Source organism: Prunus dulcis, chromosome 1, assembly GCF_902201215.1.
Source record: "Prunus dulcis chromosome 1, ALMONDv2, whole genome shotgun sequence".
Taxonomy (NCBI): domain Eukaryota; kingdom Viridiplantae; phylum Streptophyta; class Magnoliopsida; order Rosales; family Rosaceae; genus Prunus; species Prunus dulcis.
The window spans coordinates 14419465-14445995 of record NC_047650.1 but is presented as its reverse complement, the minus strand read 5'-3'; the positions used below and the strand labels follow the sequence as shown (position 1 = coordinate 14445995).

General features: G+C 37.5%; 4 protein-coding genes across 4 annotated transcripts; 1 reads left to right on the top strand and 3 right to left on the bottom strand.

Annotated features, from left to right (window-relative positions):
- Positions 1–9868: 9868 nt before the first annotated feature.
- On the bottom strand, positions 9869–10429 carry LOC117614834. The gene has a single exon (XM_034343751.1). The coding sequence runs from the start codon at positions 10427–10429 to the stop codon at positions 9869–9871; it is 561 nt and encodes a 186-aa protein (XP_034199642.1).
- A 2823-nt stretch (positions 10430–13252) lies between these two features.
- LOC117614825 lies at positions 13253–14559 on the bottom strand. Its single transcript, XM_034343739.1, is given in 2 exon segments — positions 13253–13763; positions 13976–14559. Coding segments are annotated over 2 exon segments (1095 nt in total).
- A 590-nt stretch (positions 14560–15149) lies between these two features.
- Positions 15150–21585, top strand: LOC117615842 (protein PUTATIVE RECOMBINATION INITIATION DEFECT 1). The gene is given in 10 exon segments (XM_034345009.1): positions 15150–15252; positions 15255–15622; positions 16646–16755; positions 16851–17026; positions 17579–17893; positions 18184–19150; positions 19259–19967; positions 20046–20323; positions 20444–21113; positions 21349–21585. Coding segments are annotated over 10 exon segments (3933 nt in total).
- Positions 21586–23411: 1826 nt separating this feature from the next.
- LOC117614814 (F-box/kelch-repeat protein At3g06240-like) lies at positions 23412–24617 on the bottom strand. The gene has a single exon (XM_034343729.1). It carries the CDS (start codon positions 24615–24617, stop codon positions 23412–23414), a length of 1206 nt encoding a protein of 401 aa, XP_034199620.1.
- Between the last annotated feature and the right edge of the window lie 1914 nt (positions 24618–26531).

Below are 26531 nucleotides of genomic sequence, written 5' to 3'. Positions count from 1 at the left end.
CTTTAAGTTGGGCCTAAAAATTATTGTCTATTTTTGTGCATCAATAAAATCCATCCTATTTCCAGCGTCATATGCCCCATTCTAATTCCCAAACTCATAAAACCACCCATCTCTTGTGGTCAAATTGGCATTGGCAGCAAAAAAATTCCAAAAAAAATAACAATTGGTTTAAAAAAGCTTTCGTCAGATGCCTAGTTTACTACGCGCCCAACCCGTAACGATATTCTTTCTTCCTTTCTCTGTCCGTTCATCTGCGTTTGTTGGAAACTACCGTTTGCTGTGGTTTCCGGCCTTACGCTTCTGGGGTACTGATCAGTTGCTAGTTTTTCCTTCTCTAATCATGGAGGAAGGATCACCTGATGTTTTTCCTGAAGAACTACCGTTTGACAAAGAGAGTACGAGCCTCAAAGGATCTTGCTCCTGAGCGAGTTCTAGATTCCAATTTCAGTCCCACTTTGACGCCGTACCATAAACAAGGTACTAACTCTTTTCCTAGTGTTGGCTTAGAGTTTGGCACAAGAAGTTTTAGGGATAAACCGTTGGGTAATGGGAATTTAGGTTCAAATGTGGGTATTGATGGTAGCTGTCTTGATGATGCTTATGAAGACCGAAATAATGATGAAGATGCTGTGATTTCTCGTGATGAGCGAGGGCCTTGTATTCAATTCTCAGTTAGGGCTATGGATCATTTGTGTAAACCTTGGAAAAATGCTTTGATCATTAAATTGTTGGGTCGATCGCAACCACATAATTATTTGAAAGCTCGGTTGCAACAAAAATGGAGCCTGAAAGGGGATTGGAAATTGGTTGATTTAGTTAATGACTATTTTGTGGTGAAGTTTGATATAAATGAGGACCTGAATTTTGTCTTGACTGGTGGCCCTTGGATCATAGTTAGGCAATACTTGGTAATGCAAAAATAGCGACCTGGGTTTTTTCTTGCTACTGCGCATATTACCGATATGGCAGTTTGGTTGCGAGTTTCTGCTATACAACTTAAATGCTTTGATGTCTGGTATCTAAAGCGTATTGGGAACCTTTTGGGCAAACTACTTAAGATTGATTCTCTTACCACTGCCCAGAATCGTGGAAAGTTTGCTACACTCTGTGCGGAGCTTGACCTTACTAAGCCCTTAGAAGCCTTTGTTCAAATTAACCAAAATTGGTACAATATTGAATATGAAGGGCTCCATGAGATTTGTTACTTATGTAGGCTCTATGGTCAAAAAAGGGAAGCTTGTACTTGGAAGCCTGAGGTCTAAGTTGAGCAAAATGGGAACAGTCAGGAGTTAGCAAGGGATGCTTGTGTGGGCACTGAGGCTGGTAAGGGCTCTCGGACTAATAAGCTTGTTGAGGAGGGCCTGAGGGGTCCTTGGATGGTGGTCCCTCCAAGAAGGAACACTAAGCCCAATTTTGCAGCAGGAGGTGGAAAGAGTTCAGACTTGAAGGCTAAGGGATCTCATTTTGACGCGTTAAAGAATGTTTATTAGAATTTTAGTGGAAATGAGATTATGATGGGTATGGAGCCATCTTCGAATTCTTCTCTTCCAGTTGCCCATTTATGCCTTCTTTTGACTAGCACAACAAGAAGTGGACAAAATCTAAGAGCACCAAAGCTGATCCTAGGTCAGCTTTGAATGATATCTTGAATAAGGTTGCATCTAGTAAGTCTTTAGCTGTTGTAAATGAGAAGAAGGGTGGTAAAGCTTCTAAAATTCATCCTGAGGAGTTTTTGGTTAAAAGAAAGCTGGTGATTGGAGGGAAAATACTCAATGATACTGAACCTCTCACTGATAAGCTTGCAAGCTAGGTAGGGGATCAAAATGTGCACAATGAGGAAGGTGTTTATATTTTTGGCCATCAACCCTCGAATATAAAACAAAAGGATGAGACTTTGGAAGTGAGCTCAGATTTTGAGAATGAAGATGTGAACTTTGGGGTCTCGGCTAGTGAAAGTTTAGAGCAAGATGAGAGGATGTATGTTTTGGAGGGGCATATTCTCCCATTGGGTGGATAGATGATTGACAATACCTTCAATGATGTGGGAGGTATGACCTTTGGCCTTTAGAAGGGTTTTGCCTTTTGGTTCCCTTTAATGGATATAGTTTGTTGGAATGTGAGAGGTGCTGCTAGCACTAAATTTAAGAATAATATGTTGGAGTTAATTCGTTTACACTGCATGGATTTGTTGTTCATTTGTGAGCCTCGAATTAGTGGTGAGAAAGCTCTTGCTGTTGTTAAATCTATGGGGTTTCCTTGTTATGTAATTGTAGATTCCATTGGGTTTGCTGGTGGTATGTGGCTGTTGTGGGATGCTAATAAAATTCATGTGAAAATTGTTGGTACGTACTTCTGACTAGTCCATCTCTGCTTGTGTGACTCGGAATGGTCATTCTCCTTAGCTTTTCATTGGCATCTATGCTAGTCCTTGTGGTCATAAGAGAGATAAGTTATGGGATTATCTCAATTTTGTTGCTGAGTGTCACCAACTCCCTTGGCTTCTTGCTGGGGATTTTAATGAAATGTTGAATATTGATGATAAATTTGGGGGAGCTGTTGTCAATCGCCTTAAAGGTTTTAAAACTTGGGTTCATAATAATGATATGGTGGACATGGGTTTCTCTAGGCCAAGGTTTACTTGGCAGAATAATATAGTTTTTGAAATACAGGATTGTGCTATGTGTAATCTTAAGTGGAGGCAGTTGTTTGCAGATGCTAATGTTAGGCACTTGCCTTGAACTACCTCAGACCATAATCCTATTAAGAATCAACTTCAATCTTGCTTTTCTAGCAACCCTCTCCAAAGACCTTTCGGTTTGAGGCTATGTGGATGCAACATGACACTTTTGGGGACTTTATTGCTTCTATATGGGGACAGTCTGCTGGTTCTGCTTTGCATAAAACCCTCAAGTTAATTGAGCCTCTTAAGATCTGGAATGTCAATGTTTTTGGTCATCTTAAACAAAAGAAGGCCATATTATTAGTTAGATTAAATAGGATCCAAAATGCCCTGTGTAGTGGCTCCCCCTTCTTAAGCTAGCTAGAAGGGGCTTTTACTAATGAATTTAATGTTGTTTTGGAGCAAGCTTTGTTTTGGAAACAAAAATCTCGTATTCAATGGTTGCAGGAGGGGGATAGACATACTAAATTCTTCCATCTCACTACAATCATAAGAAGAAGATGGAATAAAATCGAGAGGCTTAAATATAATAAAGGTGTGTTGGTGGAGGAGGCTGAGAATATTAAAGCTTTTGCTGTGGAGTTCTTCATGGAACTTTTTAATCAACCTTCTTCTGATGGGTTTGTTGATGTTATTCCTAACCTTTTTCCTAGGTTGGAAACTGTTGAGCTTAGTGCTTTGAACAAGGTAGTTGATATGGCTGAAGTGAAAGATAGCCTTTTTAGTATTGGAGGCCTTAAAGCCCCTAGGATGGATGGGTTTCCGGCTTGCTTCTACCAAAATCAATGGGGCCAATATGCTTTTGATATTTTTGGTATAGTGGTTCAAGTTTTCACCGATTGTCATGTCCTGAATAAGTTGAACTCCACTCTCATCACCCTTGTTCCTATAGTTGTGAGCCCTCAGTCCCCTATTTTGCCTAAGTTGATTAGCCATAGGCAGGTTAGGTTTGTTCCTGGAAGGCACATCACTGGTAATATTCTTCTTGCTCAAGAGCTTATGCATAAATACAAGATTGTTAAGGGTAAGAAATCTTTTGTTGCTTGGAAGATTGACATGTCTAAAGATTATCATCGCTTGAGTTGGAAGTTCATTAAGTAAGTTTTGGTTGAGTTGGGTTTGCCTAAGGCTACTATTCAGCTAATCATGCATTGTGTGTCCTCGATGAGCTACCAAATTTGTGTTAATGGTGAGCTTACCGAGCCATTTCAACCAAGGAATGGTATTAGACAAGGTGATCCTCTCTCACCTTATCTCTTTGTGCTATGCGGAAAAACTTTCCTATATTATTTTTGAGGTTGTTCAAAAAGGTCATTGGAAACCTGTTAAAGCTTCTCAGTTTGTTCCAGCTTTGTCCCATTTATGTTTTGATGATGATCATTCTATTCACTGAGGCTTCTTCTCAGCAAGCTAGGGTCATGAAAAGTTGCCTAGAGATATTCTGTCAAGCTTCAGGGCAAGTAGTTAATTTTGAAAAATTAGCTATTTGTTGTTCTAATACTTCTAAGGATATTGCCAGGGATATTATTTGTATATGTGGTTCTCCTTTTATCAGTAATTTGAGTAAGTATCTAGGTATGCCTCTGATTCATTCTAGAGTTACCCATGCTACATACACTGGTTTAATTGATAAAGTTCATAAAAGACTTGCTTCCTAGAAGAGCAATATGTTATCCTATGTTGGGAGGGCCACTCTCATCCAAGCAATGACCTCTGCATCCTATTTATGCCATGAAGACCACTAAGTTGCCTACTAGTGTGTGTGGTGATTTGGATCGATTGAATTGTAATTTTTTTTGGGGGCAGAAGTGAGAGGAAACTCAAGGTACATTTGTGTCAGTGGGATGTGGTTTGTAGACCTAAAGCGAAATGAGGGTTTGGGTTTTAAAAAAACTGTTGTTATGAATCAGGCTTTGCTGGCTAAAGTGGGTTGGAGAATGTAGACTAGGGACCAAGGTTTATGGGCTAAAATCTTTGAATCTAAGCATTTGAAAGGCTATTCTATTTTTGACCCCTCCCTCTTAAAAAAGCAAGGTTGCTCTTCTACTTGGAGAGGGTGTACTTTATAGTAGGAATTTGCTATCTCAGGGGTTGCTTTGGAGGATTGGTATTGGGGATGGTGTTAAATTTTAGATGAATAGATGGTTTAGTGATAAGTCTTTGATACAACATGAAGGAGTGTTGGCAATCTACGATATTGATTGTGCTGTGTCCAATTTCTTTAAGGATAAGTAGAGGATATGGGTAAATTGAGAGCTTCTTTACCTGAGGATTTGGTTCAGCAGATTATTAATGTTCCTATTGGGGTAGCTCGTTCTGCGTCTGATGTGCAGATTTGGAGTCCTGCTGTTGATAGGAATTTCACTGTAAAATATGCTTACAATTTGCATTTTTGTGGTTCTAGTTTGCAAGATTCTTCTTGGTCTTTTTTGTGGTGTCTCAAAATTCACCTAAGCTTCAAATCTTCCTTTGGTTGGTGTTCCAAGGCAAATTATTGTCTAACGAATAGAGATCACGAAGAAAATTAACTACTGACCCGTCCTGTGCTTTTTGTGGTTGGCATGTGGAATCTGTCTTGCATATCCTTCGTGATTGTGAGAGGGCTAAAGGTATTTGGCAAAGCTTGGTAAGTCCTACTTTGAGCACTCAATTCTTTCTTATGGATTTTCAACCTTGGCTTTGTTCTAATTTGTTGTCCAAGGCCAAGAGGAGTGATGGGATCCATTGGTTTCTTGTATTTGTTTTTATTGTTGGTCCTTGTGAAAATAGAGGAACCACTATGTTTTTCAGACAGAGGAGTCCAATTATGATCCAATTAAGATCATCCTTATTGCTGCTAGAGAGTCAGTGCATGCTTCTTTTGCTTATGGTAAGGGTGCTGCTAAAGTTCAGATTTTTCTCTCTTGGAAAACTCCTCATGTAGGCCAATTTAAATTGAATGTGGGTGGCTCTAGAAGACACACTTTCTAGCCGCATTGGTGCTGGAGGTGTTATTCAGAACTCGGTGGGAGATTGGGTGAGTGGCTTCTCTGTTAATATAGCGAAAGGCCAGATTCTTGAAATTGAAGTCTGGGGGTTGTATTTTGGTCTGAGGTTAGCTATTGATAAGGGTATTCAAGATATTGTTGTTGAAATGGATGCTGCTACAACTGTTCTTCTTATTTAGAAACCAGATTTACTTGGCTATCACCCTTTTGCAACTCTGTTACTATGTTGTTATTTGATGGGCCATTTTGGTAGTTGTTCTCTCTAGCATATATATAGGGAAAAGAATGGAGTGGCGGATTCCCTAGCTAATTGGAGTTACAATATGGATCTTAGTCTGTGTTTTTTTGTTTCTCCTTCCTCTTTGCTTGGTTCGAAGATTGTTGAAGATTTGTTAGGAGTTGCTAAAGCTCGTTTGGTTTGTTTAAACAATTATGAGTAGTTTGTCTTTGGGGTTTTTCACCCTTTGTTCACACAAAAAAAATGTGGCACTGGCACTAGAGCTTGAATTCTTTGGACTTTCTTACTTTGTCCAAATTATCGACTAAGTTTTCTACTAATTGCAAAATTGTTACTTTATTACCAACATAAATTTGTAAAGTTTGATATTGCCTGCTATTTCTTCTTTATTAGCTTTATTAAGGCCATCTCTAGTTATAGGGCTAAATGTAGTCCAGGACTATAAATTTAGTGCTCCAAAATATTAATTTTTTAAAGAATAGTGCATGGCTAAATTTTTCCATCTCCACATGCATGTCTATACTTTAGGGCCCTTCATATATGGTACAACACTCATATATTCCATGGCTGGAAATGGCCTAAGAGCATCTCTAGGAGACTCTCCAAATTTTACCCAAATTGTAGCTAAAATAGCTAGAAAGCTAACATAGCTAACCACTTAAAAGGTGGTTTCTCCAGCAGGCTCTCTATTTTAGCTAACCTCGAATATTTTATTATTTCTTAAAATTTAAACATTTAGCATACCTACTTTTCCAACGGCTAGTTTTTAACAGCTAGTTTTCTAATGGCCAGTTTTTTTTTTCTTTCCAAAATGATATATTGTCTATCTATACATATGAACATATCTTCACTCATTTTCCTTCATCTACAAGAAAAAAAAAAACAAATTCCTTCTTCATTTCTCATTATTTTATATGAACTCCATTTTCTCATTATTTCTTAATATTATTTATGGCACGTCGTTCTATAGCAAGTTGTTTTCTACGTAGTATTGTCTTCGACAATGATGTCCTTGATGACCAATATGAAGATAATTTGCTTGCACGTATAGAAGCATCGAATCTACCCAATGAAGGACGAACATCAAGACTTCGTTATTCTATTGAACGTCGTGTTGTCCTTCCACGCAACATAGCTCGAGGTGGTCGAAATCTTCATGAAGACTATTTCGCTGATCCACCTGTACTTCCTGACCATTTATTTTGGAGGAGGTTCCGAATGAGTCGCAACATTGTTCTTCGACTTAAAAACACGGTGGAAAATTACGATCCTTACTTTATTCAATGAAGGAATGCCGCTGGACTTCTCAGACGTTTATCATCCCTTCAAAAGATTACAGCCGCACTAAGGATGCTTGCTTATGGCAATGCCGCTAATAACTTGGATGAATATATGAGGATTGGAGAAAGCATTGCTTTAGAGAGTTTGAAAAGATTTGTCAAGGCAATTGTTGCAACCATTAGTGATGAGTACTTGAGATTGCCAAACACCAATGACATCAAGAGATTGCTTGCAATTGGGGATCAACGACACTTTCCTGGGATGTTGAGAAGCATTGATTGCATGCGTTGGAGATGGAAAAATTGTCCATTTGCGTGGCAAGGTATGTATTCTGGTCACTTCCATGAACCAACAATTATTTCAGAAGCTGTGGCTTCATATGATCTTTGGATATGACATGCCTTTTTTGGTTACAAGGATCCCATAATGATATTAATGTCTTAGATTGATCTTCCATTTTCAATAAACTGGCTGAAGGTCGCGCTCCTCCAGTCAACTATTCAATTAATGGTAACGATTATACCATGGGATATTATCTCGCTGATGGTATATATCCAACGTGGTCAACATTTGTAAAAACAATCCCTACACCACAAGGAAATAAGAAGAAATATTTTGCTGCAGCTTAAGAATCAGTTAGAAAAGACGTCGAACGTGCATTTGAGGTGCTTCAATCATGTTTTGCTATGGTACCAGGAGCAGCTCGTCTATGGGACCAAAACACATTGAAAGACATTATGACTGCATGCATAATAATGAATATTATAGTTATTGAGGAGGAGCAACATGATGAGAGATATTGTCATCAAATCCAAAACTTTGATAGAAGGGGGGAAATACCAAATATAGAACCTACACGTGAGTGTTCACTAGGACTAACACAATTCATTCAAAGCCATATTCGCATCAGAGACAAACAAACTCATTGTAGGCTCCAAGCAGATCTTGGCGAGCACATGTGGCAACAACATGGAGGAGAATAATGTATGGAAAGTAAAATGGAAACAAACTCATTTTATTTGATGATAAATCAGGTTATTGTTCAATATGATGGCCTTGATGAGTACTTCAAGGTTGCGGATGCTTATATGGATATTATTCTTCAAAATGTATTTTGCTTCTTAGTAGGTTTTCATATGTATTAGACAAATCGAAAGTTCTAGTTGACTGGTTCTTTGTTTACTTTAAATTAATATATTTGCTGTTGTTGGGTAGGGGGGTTTGGGAGAGGGGAGGAATATGAAACAGAGAAATATGATATTACTTGAAAGTGATCAAGCAGTCCGCCAAAACAAAAAAAAAACTAACAGAAAACCCCAATACAACCAATTAGCAACTCATTGAACTCTTATAAACAACACTCTTTCAACCTTAGTATTCCTAAAACTGCCTGTAACAAGTAGTATATTACAGCCCTCTAAAGAAACTCTTTTCTACTACCAATAACAAATCTTCTGGTATTCAATGATAGAAGCAATATTCACAAAGAGCATATCAATTTACCCAAAAAATAATTATAGGCCAAAGAGTTACATAATCAGTTTACCCAAAAATAAAATGCACATAAAAGTACAACACACTAATAGCTCCAGTCATTTCGACTAACCAACAAATTTTTGTGGCTCATTCCTCCTCCCGTCAACAACTTTTGCCAAGATGTCCTTTTGAAGGCCTATAATGTATTCTGCTTGCATTGATAGCGTGTTAGTAGTATCCATTGCCATTATTCTAGAATCCTCACTTCGACGTTGAATTAGAACTTCTTCACGCCTAATAGCAAGTTGCTCTTGCTTTGCAACATACATCAATTGGAATTGCTCATCTTGTATGCGTGCATGTTCTAGTTTCTGTTTTCTTAATTCTTGGATTTCCATTTGAAGATCTATTGCAGACTCTGCATTTCCACCCATTGGATTTTTACCCTTTCTCTGGCTTGCCAATCTCTTTGCAGCCTTTTTACCTTCTGGCCTTTCTATACATCTAGATTCTTGAGAATCTTGCCCTAAATTGACTGCACATGGAATGCAAGGAGAAGAAGATGCAGGGCATGCATTTGGACTAGTCTTGGATTTTTTCTTGCTAGTTTCAGTAGTCCATTTAGGTTGATCCTTCAATAGATGCCAACAATGCTCATACACAAATGTTGATCCCATGAGTTGTTGATATATTTCTTTTGCTTGTAAGATTTGCACAGTAGAAATTGGCTTTCATATATATATATATATATATATGGCTTGGAAAGCTGGAAAGATCACATAAGTTTCATGCAAAACTTATTGCAAGTAAAGATTAAGGAAAACCTTTGGATAAGCTAATAAAAAGAACAACATGATATTATGATATTACTTGAAAGTGATCAAGCAGTCCGCCAAAACAAAAAAACAAAAACCAACAGAAAACCCCAATACAACCAATTAGCAACTCATTGAACTCTTATAAACAACACTCTTTCAACCTTAGTATTCCTAAAACTGCTTGTAACAAGCAGTATATTACAGCCCTCTAAACTCTTTTATACTACCAATAACAAATCTTCTGGTATTCAATGATAGAAGCAATATTCACAAAGCGCATATCAGTTTACCTAAAAAATAATTATAGGCCAAAGAGGTACATAATCAGTTTACCCAAAAATAAAATGCACATAAAAGTACAACACACTAATAGCTCCAGTCATTTCGACTAATCAGCAAATTTTTGTGGCTTATTCCTCCTAGCAGCTTTTGACAAGATGTCCTTTTGAAGGCCTATAATATATTCTGCTTGCATTGATAGCATGTCAGTAGTATCCATTGCCATTATTCTAGAATCCTCACTTCGACGTTGAATTAGGACTTCTTCACGCCTAATAGCAAGTTGCTCTTGCTTTGCAACATACATCAATTGGAATTGCTCATCTTGTATGCGTGCATGTTCCAGTTTCTGTTTTCTTAATTCTTGGATTTCCATTTGAAGATCTATTGCAGACTCTGCATTTCCACCCATTGGATTTTTACCCTTTCTCTGGCTTGCCAATCTCTTTGCAGCCTTTTTACCTTCTGGCCTTTCTATACATCTAGATTCTTGAGAATCTTGCCCTAAATTGACTGCACATGGAATGCAAGGAGAAGAAGATGCAGGGCATGCATTTGGACTAGTCTTGGATTTTTTCTTGCTAGTTTCAGTAGTCCATTTAGGTTGATCCTTCAATAGATGCCAACAATGCTCATACACAAATGTTGATCCCATGAGTTGTTGATACATTTCTTTTGCTTGTAAGATTTGCACAGTGGAAATTGGCTTTCATATATATATATATATATATATGGCTTGGAAAGCTGGAAAGATCACATAAGTTTCATGCAAAACTTATTGCAAGTAAAGATTAAGGAAAACCTTTGGATAAGCTAATAAAGAGAACAACATGATTATATATATGTTAGAATAGTACATGAATTTCGAAAACTTTGCCAACGAACCACATTCCCAGGTCAAAAATTCAACTATTGAAACAAGCAAGGCTTAGAACTTCTAAGTAAATGGCATATTCGGTATTAAACTAATATACATCAAGTATCAAGCGTGCAAATATTCTCATATGCATCTACATATATATTGGCTAATGTAAGACTTTTTAGCAAAAGAAAATATTTAACAATTAAAACAAGCAAGGGTTAGAACTTCTAAGTAAATGGCATAGGCGAGTATCGCAAAACTAATTATACATAATGACTAAATGTGATTGAAAATTAGTAATTTTGGCAAGAAGATTACCCTGTCTTTTTCATTGACACAACTTTGAGAGTTGAATTCCTGACCAACGGTGTAGAAGAGAATTGGAACTGCGATCAGAAGTAAACTTCTTCTCTGCCATCCAGTACTTCCGAATTCTATTCCAATAAGTAGAACTCCTTTGTTCGTTGCCATGCACTGGATCTAAGCTAACATTGAGCCATGCAGACACATGAAGCATATCTTCTTCAACAACAAAATTCTTAGCTCTTTGTGGTTTCTAGGTGGTTGGTATAGCTGGAACAATCACTTGAGGCATGTCATTGTCACCGTCATTTTGGTTTGTAGGCGTGCAAACAAATGTTGAAAATGGACCATTAAGGTCTACCTGTCCATTGAGGATGTTGGCATAATATGTATTATCTACAGAATCCATGTAACAATTTGCAGAGAAGCACATTAATATTTTTTTTCTTTCACAGAAGCACAATTTGCAGATCTAGAGAAAGGTAGGCCGTAGAAAACTAATCACCCCTTATTTAAACATGGAAGCGGCTGTTGAAGCATGTTAAGGCCATTGTTTTGCTGCTCCCATTTATGAACCTCCTCTGCTGCGGCCTTCTCCTTCTCCTTGATCTATTCACAAATTGGGCATAGGAAAACAGAAACCATAAAAATAAAAATAAAAAGAAGCAAAATAATTAAAGACATATGATGGCACAATTTATAGAAATTGCAGAAGAATTTTATCCAACAATTCAAGTACTTTTAAATACTTTCCCCTAAAACCTTGTAGAAATTGTATCATATACAAACCCAAATACTTTCCCCTGAACCCAAATTGTAGAAATTGCAGAGGAACTTATTAATTTGAAGCACAAACTCTAACCCTTCCAAGCAAAAACCTAGAAACCCATATACAAATTTCAAGTAATTAAAAGGGAATTTTCAAATCTCACCTGGGAACACCACCTCAGAGTTCAAAGAGGGTGGAGAAACATAGAAAATAGAGACTGCGATGGAAACTTTGACAGAGAGAATAGAGATGGCGAAGGATACTTTGACTGAGAGAATAGAGAGAAACAGAGAAATGATGGAGACTTCGAAGTTTTGGGTTTGAACGAGATGGCGAGCCTTGAATTTCACTCTCCTCCTCTCTACATGTAGCGAGCCAAAATAGCGATCTCCAAAATGGCGAGAGAGGTAGCGACTCTGCTGGAGGGCAGTTTTCCCTTCTTTTTCCCTAAATGGACTACTGAAACTAGCAAGAAAAAATCCAAGACTAGTCCAAATGCAAGCCCTGCATCTTCTTCTCCTTGCATTCCATGTGCAGTCAATTTAGGGCAAGATTCTCAAGAATCTAGATGTATAGAAAGGCCAGAAGGTAAAAAGGCTGCAAAGAGATTGGCAAGCCAGAGAAAGGGTAAAAATCCAATGGGTGGAAATGCAGAGTCTGCAATAGATCTTCAAATGGAAATCCAAGAATTAAGAAAACAGAAACTAGAACATGCACGCATACAAGATGAGCAATTCCAATTGATGTATGTTGCAAAGCAAGAGCAACTTGCTATTAGGCGTGAAGAAGTTCTAATTCAACGTCGAAGTGAGGATTCTAGAATAATGGCAATGGATACTACTGACATGCTATCAATGCAAGCAGAATATATTATAGGCCTTCAAAAGGACATCTTGTCAAAAGCTGCTAGGAGGAATAAGCCACAAAAATTTGCTGATTAGTCGAAATGACTGGAGCTATTAGTGTGTTGTACTTTTATGTGCATTTTATTTTTGGGTAAACTGATTATGTAACTCTTTGGCCTATAATTATTTTTTGGGTAAATTGATATGCTCTTTGTGAATATTGCTTCTATCATTGAATACCAGAAGATTTGTTATTGGTAGTAGAAAAGAGTTTCTTTAGAGGGCTGTAATATACTACTTGTTACAGGCAGTTTTAGGAATACTAAGGTTGAAAGAGTGTTGTTTATAAGAGTTCAATGAGTTGCTAATTGGTTGTATTGGGGTTTTCTGTTAGTTTTTTTTTTGTTTTGGCGGACTGCTTGATCACTTTCAAGTAATATCATATTTCTCTGTTTCATATTCCTCCCCTCTCCCAAACCCCCCTACCCAACAACAGCAAATATATTAATTTAAAGTAAACAAAGAACCAGTCAACTAGAACTTTCGATTTGTCTAATACATATGAAAACCTACTAAGAAGCAAAATACATTTTGAAGAATAATATCCATATAAGCATCCGCAACCTTGAAGTACTCATCAAGGCCATCATATTGAACAATAACCTGATTTATCATCAAATAAAATGAGTTTGTTTCCATTTTACTTTCCATACATTATTCTCCTCCATGTTGTTGCCACATGTGCTCGACAAGATCTGCTTGGAGCCTACAATGAGTTTGTTTGTCTCTGATGCGAATATGGCTTTGAATGAATTGTGTTAGTCCTAGTGAACACTCACATGTAGGTTCTATATTTGGTATTTCCCCCCTTCTATCAAAGTTATGGATTTGATGACAATATCTCTCATCATGTTGCTCCTCCTCAATAACCATATTATTCATTATTATGCATGCAGTCATAATGTGTTTCAATGTGTTTTGGTCCCATAGACGAGCTGCTCCTCGTACCATAGCAAAACATGATTGAAGCACCTCAAATGCACGTTCGACGTCTTTTCTAACTGATTCTTAAGCTGCAGCAAAACATTTCTTCTTATTTCCTTGTGGTGCAGGGATTGTTTTTACAAATGTTGACCACGTTGGATATATACCATCAGCGAGATAATATCCCATGGTATCGTTACCATTAATTGAATTGTTGACTGGAAGAGAGCGACCTTCAGCCAGTTCATTGAAAATGGAAGATCAGTCTAAGACATTAATATCATTATGGGATCCCTGTAACCAAAAAAGGCATGCCATATCCAAAGATCATATGAAGCCATAACTTCTAAAATAATTGTTGGTTCATGGAAGTGACCATAATACATACCTTGCCACGCAAATGGACAATTTTTCCATCTCCAACGCCTGCAATCAATGCTCCCCAACATCTCAGGAAAGTATCGTTGATCCCCAATTGCAAGCAATCTTGTGATGTCATTGGTGTTTGGCAATCTCAAGTACTCATCACCAAAGGTTGCAACAATTGCCTTGACAAATCTTTTCAAACTCTCTAAAGGAGTGCTTTCTCCAATCCTCACATATTCATCCATGTTATCAGCGGCATTGCCATAAGCAAGCATCCTTAGTACGGCTGTAATCTTTTGAAGGGATGATAAACTGAGAAGTCCAACGGCATTCCTTCGTTGAATAAAGTAAGGATCGTAATTTTCCACCGCGTTTTTAAGTCGAAGAACAATGTTGCGACTCATTCTAAACCTCCTATGAAATAAATGGTCAGGAAATACAGGTGGATCTACGAAATAGTCTTCATAAAGATTTCGACCACCTCGAGCTATGTAGCGTGGAACAACAACACGACCTTCAATAGAACCATGACGTCTTGATGTTCGTCCTTCATTGGCTAAATTAACTGCTTCTATACGTGCAAGCAAATCATCTTCATATTGGTCATCAAGGACATCGTTGTCGAAGACAATACTACGTAGAAAACGACTTGCTATAGAACGATGTGCCATAAATAATATTAAGAACTAATGAGAAAATGGAGTTCAGATAAAATAATGAGAAATGAAGAAGGATTTTTTTTTCTTCTTTCTTGTAGATGAAGGAAATTGAGTGCAGATATGTTCTTATTTATAGATAGACAATATGTCATTTTGGAAAGAAAAAAAAAACCTAGCTATTAAAAAATTAGCCGTTAGAAAACTAGCAGTTAAAAACTAGCCGTTGGAAAAGTAGGTATGCTAAATGTCTAAATTTTAAGAAATAATAAAATATTCGAGGTTAGCTAAAATAGAGAGCCTACTGGAGTATAGAATTTGGGTAAAATTTAAAGAATCTCCTGGAGATGCTCTTAGTTGGGGGTGTACGGCAATTTACTCTAAAATTAAATAAATGAAAGAGAATGAAAGAGCAGAAGAGGAGATTTTTCACAGGAGCGAAGTCTGTGCACGTGCCAAGAGGCAGCTAGAGGAAGAGGCTCCGTTTTTTAGCCCAAATTCTTTTCTTTTTTTGTTGGTCAAGAGCCCAAATTCATCATTTGCTTCCTTTCTTTTATTTTCCTTCACTGGCGCCAAAATTCAAACACTCTTCGTAGTCACACAAAATGTACTTCGACGACTCACTGTCACAGCAGCTCCTCCGAGACTACAATGAAAATGAAGAAGAAGAAGCTTCGAATTCCGTTGTGTCACCGAGAACGTGCTCAGAGGATCCACGCTCTTGCTCCGAACCAAGCAAGGCGGCTCCATCTGCTTGCTCTGCTTCTCCAACCTCATCTCCAACTCCCAATCCCCCACCGTCCACGTGTCCTACGCCCTCTCTCAGCTCTCTCAAGCCATCTCCTCCGACCCCCCTTTCCTCCGCTCTCTCGTCGACTTCCACCCTCACTTCCTCGTCTCGCCTCTCGTTCATGCTCTCTCTTCCTTCGACGACGACCCCATCGCACGACAAGTCGTCCATCTCATTTCCGCTCTCTGCGAATCTTCCGGTGCCTCGATCTCTGCTGACTTCGTCGCTAGGGTTTCCGACCGCCTCTCTTCTGGTGCCTTGGCCTGGAGTCGCGGTCAGCTTTATACGGTATTTCCATCATCCGCATCTCTCCATTCTCTCTTTGTTTGTCTGTGAACTCTGGAATTACTGTTGAGACTTAGATAAAATTTTCCGGTTGTGATTTGTTTTCTGTTTGCTTCCTGAGAAAATGATTTGTGTTTCTCGGTAGTGAAACTGTGTATGACTTGTTACGGTCCGACGGATGTGGAGAAATCGGGCTTGATTCTTCTACTGTTTCTCATATCAAAACTCTGCGTGTCTGTGAATTTACATATCAGTTTTCAGATTTAGATATATATTTTGGGTAATTTTTATTTTCTGTTTGCTTCCTGAGATTATGAAGGAAAATTATGAATTCTGTAATTTTTCGGTAATCAAACAGTGTATGATTGGTTAGGGGTTAGAAATTGGGGTGGATGAATCTGGTGAAATCGAACTTGTTTCTACTGTTTCTCATCGATCGGTTATTAATCGAACTTGATAATCATATGCAGGCAGGATAGCTTGGTTAGTTTTGGTTTCTCATGGTACAACAATACTATAGTTGAAGGATTGTTAACTAAAACCTGAAATTGTCATATTTATATTCATATACAGAATAGGATGAGTTAGTGTTGGTTGAGATCCTTGAATAGTTTGTCCTGTTTCTTTGAAATTAGATTTCTCTACTCTATGAGTCAAAATGAAATTTGAGCGGGCAAGTTAGGGTGATCAGAATTCTGACTTCAAGCCCTCACATGTGACATGACTTTGAAGCTCAGTAAGGGGGTAACTCAACTTTTAGTATACCCGAACTGAAACTCTCTGATCCTTGTATTTTGGTTACTTTTTGGCCTTTTATATTAAATTTGTGCATCATGACTTTGTTCATATGCAAGTTTAATGGCTACGGTTTCGAGTCTACAAGGAAGTCTCAACGATGATAAGCATCTGTGCACCCACTGGCTTCTACTGACGAAACGTTTTTCAACAGTATCTTTAAGACTTACTTCTTATTGATCTCAAAACCTATATATCCCTGCTAACAATTCTGCCATTCTTTGAGTGCAGCTTCACTGCTTAGGGGTTTTGTTAAACTGCCAGCAGAATAATCCTTACGCTCACATTAGAGACAAATATGGTCTCATTACCAATCTTGTTGAAGGTCTTCAATTGCCAAGGTAACAAATAAAGAAAACTGATAATATAACATGTTCCTTTTAACATGCATTACCACATTATAACTAAAATCCTCTATTTTATTCCTTTAACACAGTGAAGAGATTCGGGGAGAAATCCTGTTTGTTCTATACAAGGTATCTGTTCTTCAATATGCATCAGAGGTTGGTGATGGAACTGATTTTTTATTTGCCTTTTGCCCCAAGCTATTGCGCTTGTCTCTAGAGGCCCTCATGAAGACCCAAAGCGATGATGTCCGCTTGAATTGTGTAGGTCAGTATTCCACTTCTTGAATTGGGTCCATTTTCCCTTATTTGAAGCACAGCTCAGCAATATGTGCCTAGCATTTTGGTCAGCTTGTTATACCACATGAGTTTCTATTTATTAAATGTTTCGAAGTAGACATCAAGCCTGCAAACTCCCCGACTATACCACAATTGTTTCTTATTGATGTCAGACCATATTTTAACTTTGAAGGTGAAGGTCCTTGCAATTTCTCTCATCAATAGTTGGATCAGTTAGTTCGAATGATTGTACAACAATGCCATCAATTTGTTCATATCTCATGACAAGATACTTTGCATCTTGAGTTTATTTAGAATCAAAAGATAAAAACGTTGCAGCTCCAAGTGCTTGAGTTCTTGACTATAGAACTTACCGCCTGTAGCGGAAACAATTATAATTTTAAACCTTTCAGGTAATATATAACTCTTTGGGGAAGGGATCCTGACACAGAATGGAATTCTCCCCATTTTACATGCACATTCCCTCATTGGTATCAGTCCTGTCTTCTCTCAACTAACAATTTCCATATTACTTGTGCAGCATTCTTGACAGTGTTGGCTCTGAGAGGGCTTTTTGGGGCTGCATATGCAGTTGATTTAAACAGCATGAGTTCATCCGAAGGAGATAGCTTTGAACAAGCAACAGAAGATGGAAAAGATGCGAATCCAATGAATATATTGTTTACGGAAGCCATCAAAGGCCCAATGCTTTCAACAGACAGCCAAGTCCAGATCAGCACACTTGATTTACTGTTTCATTACATGTCCTCCTGGGAAGGCACTTCAGGCAAAGAAGCCCAATTCCTAGTGGAAGAGAACATTGCAGATTATGTATTTGAAATACTAAGATTGTCAGGTTGGTAAAGTTTCAGTGCCAAATAGAACAATAACAGCTATCTGCTTGATATTTTTTGAGTATTGCCAAACATCAGGAAAACAGAAACTGTGCTGTTTAAGTAAGGGGTCAACAATTATCATTATTCAGAAGTATTTATTGAATTTCTACAAATTTTGCAGTGTCCTAGTGTAGATTGCTTAAGCGTTTTATTTTTATTTTTTATAACTGTATTATCAAGTCAAACCCTCAGAAAGTCCAACTTCATGAACCCAAGAATAAAAGAGCTAATAAGCTTTGTTGATGAACAGAATGCAAGGATCCAGTGGTCAAATCTTGTGTTCAGGTACTTGACATTTTATCAAAAGCTGAGCAAGCTTTCAAACAGAGGCTTGTTGTTGGGTTTGCAACTTTGGTTCCAGTACTAAATTATGTAGCTGACATTCCTTTCCATCCAGTTCAAAATCAGACATTAAAACTCATTCTGAACTGCATATCTGATTGCCCTGGAATGGTATCCTCCTCTCATATAACAGAGCTAGTACCTGTTCTAGCAAAGATGCTTAAAAAGCATTCTGATGGGGAGATAGGCATGCTTGAGGAGACATTTATATTGACCTGCTCAGTTGTTGTAGCTATCGTCAGAACTCCATCTGTTCATGGGAATTTGAATCTACAAATTTCAATTAAAGAAGCAATGCAACATGCTGTATCAGCTTGTCTAAGTATCTCGGAGAAGAATCCTTGTAAACTTTTGCATTCCTTGTTCCTACTTAAGGAGGTGTACAATATTTATAGTCGTGAAGGAAATTCTACTGACTCCACTAAAGCGGAACTACGACAATTTATTGTGAATGTATGTACAAAACATTTGTTACCTTGGCTTGAAACCAACTTCAATGAAATGGATGAGGAAACTGTCCTTGGAGTATTGGAAACATTTCATTCGATACTGCTTCAGGATTCCAATAATCAAGCAGCAGAACTCGCAGAGAACCTAGTTTCGAACAGTTGGTTCAGTTTGTCGTTTGGATGCCTAGGTTTATTTCCGACAGAAAATATGAAATGGAGGGTGTATCTGATGCTCAGTTCACTGGTAGATGTTCTTGTGGGAAATGATTCTGGGCAACCTATTAGAGATGCTACTTTATGTCTCCCATCTGATCCCATTGATTTGCTCTTTCTACTTGGGCAAAAGAACTCCCGTAATCTGGAATTATCTTCTTGCCAATCTGCCATTTTGCTGATTTTATACACCAGTTCTTTATATGATGAAAGGTAATTGAGATTTTGATTTCTAGTTTCATTCGCTTTGCTATGTTTTTTGTGGTACATTTAACAATTACGACCTACTTTTCTTCAAATCTTTAATACTTCGCTCTCCAGACTTGCAGATGATAAGTTGGTTTTAGCTTCTCTAGAGCAATATATTCTGGTCAACAGTAGTGATCTCCAAGGTGGATCCACTGATCCATCTACAGTGATGAGGCTGGTTTATCTTTATGGTCTTTATAGGGGTCTCGCCAAGGTTAGCTACCAAATCCCCTACAGTCCAGAAGCTGAGAGAATCCTGTTCAAGATATTAAGTGAAAACGAATGGGATTTGCCTTCTGCAAGAATTCATCCAATATCATTGAAGTGGTTGTTTCAACAAGAGAAGCTCAGCACTCCACTATCATATCAGCTTCTGAAATTTTGTGGAAATAATATAGGAAATGGCATCATTGTCCATGGAAAGAACAGTCATATGGTAAATATTAATTCAATTGCAGAATTAATAGCAGGAGGAGATAATCATGGAGCAACACTTTTGGTGTCCTTATTGACACAACTTCTCGAGAAAGAAGGGCATGAGCATGGCATAATTTCTGTAGTGCATCTCGTGGGAACTATTATCGATATATTTCCAGTTGCTTCCGACCAGTTATGGTTGCATGGTATTGGGAGTGCTCTCCGGAATCTTTTCTGCGAATCAACTTATACACAGTCCCCACAGATATCCACACCCGTCTTAGTTTTAATTTTCAAAATTTTATGCTCAGTGCACCATGGAACTCTTTCTGATGATGAATGTTGGCTTGCAGTGACTATGAAGGTGACTTACTTAATTTTTGTGATTCCAGTTCACTTTCTGCCACAGGAATTTAATGAGACAGTTTGTCTTCTTTTGTAGTTAATAAATATTATCACCACAAGAGCTGCAGACGGGTGGAATCAAGAATGTCTCATAGTAACTGGCATTCTTTGTTTAATTTTGCACCATTCTTCCAATGAAGTGCTCATAGCACCTTCGAAAGCCATTATTTTGAGCACTTCTCTAGTCTCTACAATCAACAGCACAATTCATGAAGCATGTCTAAAAGGACCAGCATTGGTTGACCACGATGAGGAAACAAGCTCTGGAGAAGTTTTAATATTTGTGCTTCTACTAAACTTCTTCTCCTTAAGAAGGTTAGTTCCTCGTATTTCTTCTCTTTAAGAAGGTTAGTTCCTCGTATTAAATTTAGCCATACAACTGAATTTTGCTTTTGAAACTAACTGTTTTCTTTCTCTTTCTTCCATTTCCTCCAGTTTGCACACTGTTTTTCCAGGGATTATGGACTGGAAAAATTTCTTTGATCCCCGAGATAGGTTACAGCCGATTTCCTTTATCCGGATATTCTGCCATGACCTATGCAGACTAGTACATTTTGGATCACCTTTGGTCAAACTTGTTGCTTCATACTGCCTATTGGAGTTGTTTACCCGAATATCTGATCAGAGGAATAGAACAGGGGAGGAGTTGGTATGCACCATGGACTACCTAATGTCTGTAATGGCTGTCCTAGAAGGCTTAATTTTCTACAGTGACCTCAGAGTGGCTATGAATTGTGGCCTATGCCTATCAATGATCTTGGGTTGGGGATTGCAGGGAATGCAAGGAACAATTGTGATTACAAAGAATCATTGGAGTAGGATGATTGTGGAAGAGCTGGCAATGTCTTTAGCAGTCCCATGCTTAGCATCGAAATCTTTCATTAATCTTCACAAGCCTGCAATTCATGTAGCAGTCACATTGTTAAAGCTGCCGAAGGTTCCTGAGTGGATGAGATCGGTGTTTGATGATTCTTGCATATCTGGCATCATTCAAAACCTTGCAGCAAATAATTTGAGCACAGAGATTGTACTTTTATTTCGAGCTCTATTGAACTCCGAGTACTTAAAGGCGGAACAAATTTGTAGTGTAAATCAGCTGCTCCAGGTGACCATTCCTGTGTCATGCACTTTTCTGTTCTGTTGGTTTTGTTCATGTTCTTTAACGGACTAAAATGATGCTTCCTTTTTTAATACTTCAAACATGAAAATGAGTCGTTATACTTCTATCAAGTTTGTTTTAGAATGAACACTGGCTGATGGATTTTCCTAAAATTTTAGCCTCGGTCATTTCAAGCAGCATATTAAAAAGAGAGATAATGCAGTTATTTTACACATTGCAGGCCTGCAGAAAACAGAAGTACACTGACAACAGTCAAGATGAAAGTGCAAAAGAGCATAAAAAAAAGGCAGTCGCCATCCTGGAAGACATGGGAGAAGTTTGTGAGTATCTCATTCACTTGATGTCATCCGAATCTTGTCTAGACAGGGATTCTGGAGGATTAAATTTTGGGGATAAGAGATTGTTAGAAGAAATAGAGCTTTTCTTTAAAACTTCAACAGTAACAGAGGGCAACTAAGCAAAATCATATATATGAGTTTAATTTTCTTCAGAGTGAGACACCAGTAGTTATGTACAGGTGCTTCCCATTTTGATCATTAACTGTTTTGTTTCAAGTTACTTTCATTGATCACAACAAAAATATTCAAATAAATTATTAAAACCATGTTTTCATCCCGTAGCAAAAAAAAGAAGGTATTGAGTCAGACATGAGTCAATATAGTTTTGTGAACAGTGGCTAGCGAAGTGTGGTTAGATAGGAGAGAGAAATGAGGCTAGTCAAATCCTTCCAATGTACAACTTTTGAAGTATAAGTGGGTTTTAATTTAGAAAAAATAAATTGAATATTCAAGTTTATCAAAACTCCAAACTTTGACTAAGCAATTAGCTATAAAAGTGGCTGGATAAATTGAAAAAATAAAAGTGGGTTTTAAATTAAAAATAAATAAATAAAAAACCTTGTGTCATTTGAAGTCAAAGTTGAAAGTTTGGCTGGCATTCCTGGAGATGCTCTTACCACATGAATCATAATCAGTATTGAGCAATTTGAGTGCCCTTTCGAATGGAAATGGCGCAATTTTACCTCTTAACATCAATTATGCACAAGTGATTTGTCAAAAGAGGCTTCTCTTGGTAGATAACTAGATTCGTGACAATTTTTTATTTTCTTTTGTACCATTAGAGAGGAGGAAATGAACTAGCTCTTAGTCTAGTAGTAATTCTCTTGTCAATCACAAAAATCAACTTCCTTGGCCAAGTTTGACTCCCCATTCTAGTTTTCGTAAGTTTTTTTTAGTGAATTGTGGAGTTTTATTGAAAGAGAAACATTATAATGAGTGTGTTAAGCAGGCCTATTTTTTGATCCTAAGAATTTTAAGACCGGTTTTGCTTATCATTGTTGGAAGAGATCTTATGTTTGAATTATCTCACCTAGGGATGCAAGTTGGATTGAAAAATCCGATTCCGTTCCAAAAATTTCCGATTTTGGAAAGTTTAAATCAATTCCGACGTCTGAAAGTTTTGATAAAAATTGGATTGTAATTGGAATGTATTTAGAGATTCCGAAATTTTTTGAAATTCTGAAATAATTGGGATTTCCAGCTTAGACTGCACAGAATTACTAATTTCATGTTGAACTAAATATAATTTGATGACCAAATAGAGATAGACAAGTTATTTCTTAAAGGATAATAATATCTAAGTGCTAGCATATCATAGTTTGGTCTCTAATCCTAGACAGGCTATTTGTGTGTCAGCTATAGAGTGGTTTAAGTCGGCTCTTGTTGGTAATACGGGGAATGCTAAGACCCAACTTCTTTTGGCTTGGGACCCTCCTGAGGTTGGCAAGTTTAAGCTTAATGTGGATGGCTCTAGGAAGACAACTTCAGGTTGTATTGGAGCAGAGGGAATTATTAGAGATTTTCATGGAGACTGGATCTCTGGGTTTGCTGTTAATCTGGTCTGCAACTGGCCTTGGAAAAAGGTATTAGGGATTTAATCATTGAAATGGACTCCGCTGTCGCTGTTAACCTTTGCCTGCAGCCTTCTCTGCTTGGTTTGCACCCTTTGGCAGCCTTGGTTGATAGCTTCTGTGAACTGATGAGAAAAATTGGTCATTGCACCCTCACGCATGTGTATAGAAAGAAGAATGGAGTTGCTGACTGTTTTGCCAAATGGAGCTATAACTAGGATAAAATCTACACAACACAATTTAATTTATCGTAGTGATAATACTGAAGAAATTAAATATAGCAAACACATTTAAATGTTGAAATAATACATGTCCACTGAATCGAGCACAATCTAACAATGCAGTACCTACAAAAGCAAAAGTGATTCTCTACTCTAGTAGGAAATGGCATTGGGGTGGCCAAGTAAGACAAGGCTCTCTACAAAAAAATTCAATATGTCCCCTCGATGAGTTTTCTGGCTCTCCCCAATGCCAAGGTTCTTCAGTGGAGATGGAGGTAGAGTTTTACGGATCTCAAGCATAAACACATGTTCGTGACTGATGTTAAAACCAAGAGAGAATAGAAAATACTCTGCCATTGAATAAGTATACAATTTGGTCCAGGATTCCACTACACCATACTCTTCCATGACCCACAAGTGAAGTTGAGTCTCAGAATTTTGGGTGAACATATTGCTACACTCGAGCAAGGCAATGGACCCCTTATGTTTTGACATCCAGACGTTGCTGTCCACGTATCGATGTTCTATTTTTCTCAAACCTTGAGGCATCATTATCTCGCCAAACAATTCAGTGCTTATATCAAAGGACACAATGACAAGGTCCTTCCCTCTTTGTTCACGAGGTCGAACCCAATGCAGCGCATCATTGACAACAGCCCAGTAAGAGAAAGGCCATGTAGCAGCGCCAAACCCAAAATATGTAGGAGCTGACGCGGTAAGGGTTTTCCAGGAGCCCCTGGCTAAGGAGTAAATCTCAACCGCAACTAGGGTAGAATGATTACTCACACATCTCAAAACCTTATAGTCGTTGGTGTGAGAATCATAGCCAAAGTAGTGACGAACAATGTTATAATAATTTTTTAGATATACAATAAAATTAGGCCTAGGCAACACCACATACCTTCTAATTGAAGGGTTCCAAAGAAAGATGTCAGTCGCAGCTATGTCATCATCCTTAGTACAAGTAAGGCATATAAGCCCGTTACGAGTTTGGACCATGTCGAAACCAGTGTTTTCGTTTGAAATTGGCGGATTCATAAGCTCGGTTATATAGTCAGCAGCACCACCAGGTAACGCAGGGTTATGGAAAAGGATATCCCCATAACATGACAACAAGTTCAACTTGGTGTGATTTTCCAGCACAAGAACTTGACAACCATCGACGATTTGGTGGTTGGATTGGAATGATAATTTGCGGCTGAGATGGGCGTCAATGAAGTTACATCTTTTGATCAGGAAACTCCATGACTTGCACACCGCAGTGCACGTGACTAAAGATTTCGCCGGCAACCTCAGGAGGATTTCACGTACAATTTCTTCAGGAATGTAGGTGAGTTTCGACGAAGATGTGGAGTCCATCTCTCCGTAAGCAGTTTCTCGGGATCAATGAGAAGAAGAGACTGGTGGAGTTTTGATTTTCTAAAATCTAGTTCCTATACGACATAGGCCGATGTACGGAAATACTGGTGCAAGAGAGTTGATAAAACTCTCATGGCCTTTTAATTTTAATAATTAATTTGGTATAAGTTCAATTCTTATCATAGAATTTGGGTGCAATCCACACACTTATTGTTAGTAATTCAAGTCATCTGATATTTCTTTTAATTTTAATTTTTTTAAATATGAAAAAGTGTGAATTTACCATATTATCCTCATTTAATTAATAATTTCAATTCTTAATGTTTGAATTAACTAAGGGTATTTTATGTTATTTTTAATGTTTCACCATTCTCTGTCTTTTTCTTTATATATTTGTAAAATTGGACCTATATCTAGAGCCCCTAATTTTAATTGATATCACGTTATGGAATCACAATTCTACTAGAAATATACAGGAAATCTCAACCATCCAAATTCTACTTATAATCATGGTTTGTTTGGTCTCTAGGATTGGATATCTTACTACATTTTTTTTAAAAAAATTAATGGAGAATTTTATGTATTTTTTAAGAAAGGTAGATGTGAATGATTTTTCATTTTGGGATTAAGAGCATTAACAAATAAGGACTTCAGCCATTGGTCAATAACAAATGAGGGAAGATGCCAACATGGCTAGGTTAGTGAAAAATGATCTTGACTTATAGACCAGTGATCTTATATTCAAATCCTCGTAACACCTTGGCAAGGGTAAGTTAATGATCTATCATTACTGGGCCGTTTGGATTGTGAAATTTGGGAGGAGGGATTTGGATTTGAGAGGTCCAAATCCAAATCATACAGTCTACGCTAATTTTTAGTAAATAAATTTGGCTTCACTATTTGATAGGCCGAAATGTAAAGGATTTCCAATTGTTGTAAACCAAGAAATTTGAGTGAATTTCACATTTGGGATGTACCTATCTCCCCTCTCTTCTCTAGTTTAATGTGGTATAGAATGTAGATCTATTTATGATTTATGTGTAGATGGATTGAGTCTTGTTGTTTGATTTTTCATTTCTGGATGCAATTTCTTTTCTGATCTGTTTGGTTGCTGAGAAAAAGTGGGAAAGTGGAAGGAAAATTTTGTAATTATTAATTTTGTAGTTTTTGAGTTAGTTTGTATGTTCAATGATGGGAAATTGCAGGAAACAATTCTTTATACTGGAGAATCCACTGGTAGGCTTCTGAGATATGATCCTCCCACACCAAAACAACTCATATTGTGTTAGAAGGTTTGGCATTTCCAAATGGGTTACAACTTTTAAATAATTATTCAAAAACCTGTTTTAGCATGACGCATTATACAAAAAACTCATAAAAAGTCTATTTGTAGAGTAAAACTTAAAACTAGTCACTTCATATTCTTTTCTAATTGGTTCTTAGGGTGTTAAAATTTTATAAGAACCAATTAGAAAATAACACGTAGTTAGTTTTGAGTTTTTCACTCCAAACAGGCTATATAAGAATTTTGAATATTATGTCATGCTAAAATAGGTTTATTAATAAAATCCTCTACAACTTTCTCAGGACCAAACCTTCCTTCTCTTTACTGAAACCACCAACCGCAGGTAATTAATGAATCTTAGTTGATAGAGCTCTGTTAATTTCAAGTTAGGGTTTTTTTTTTTCCTTTCTTTTTTAGTACAAGTTAGGCATTTATATAGGCATCATAATTCCAAATTCTACCAAAATAAAAAAGTAAAATAAAAACCATGCCTTAACCTATGGTTGTCATAAATTCATATATATGGTTGGGTCGCTCTCTCGTTTCTATGAGGAGAGTAAAGTCTTGACGACCAGGGTTTCTTCTTTGTTTCCCACGGAAGAGTCTTTGTCCTCTATGTGTTCCTGAAA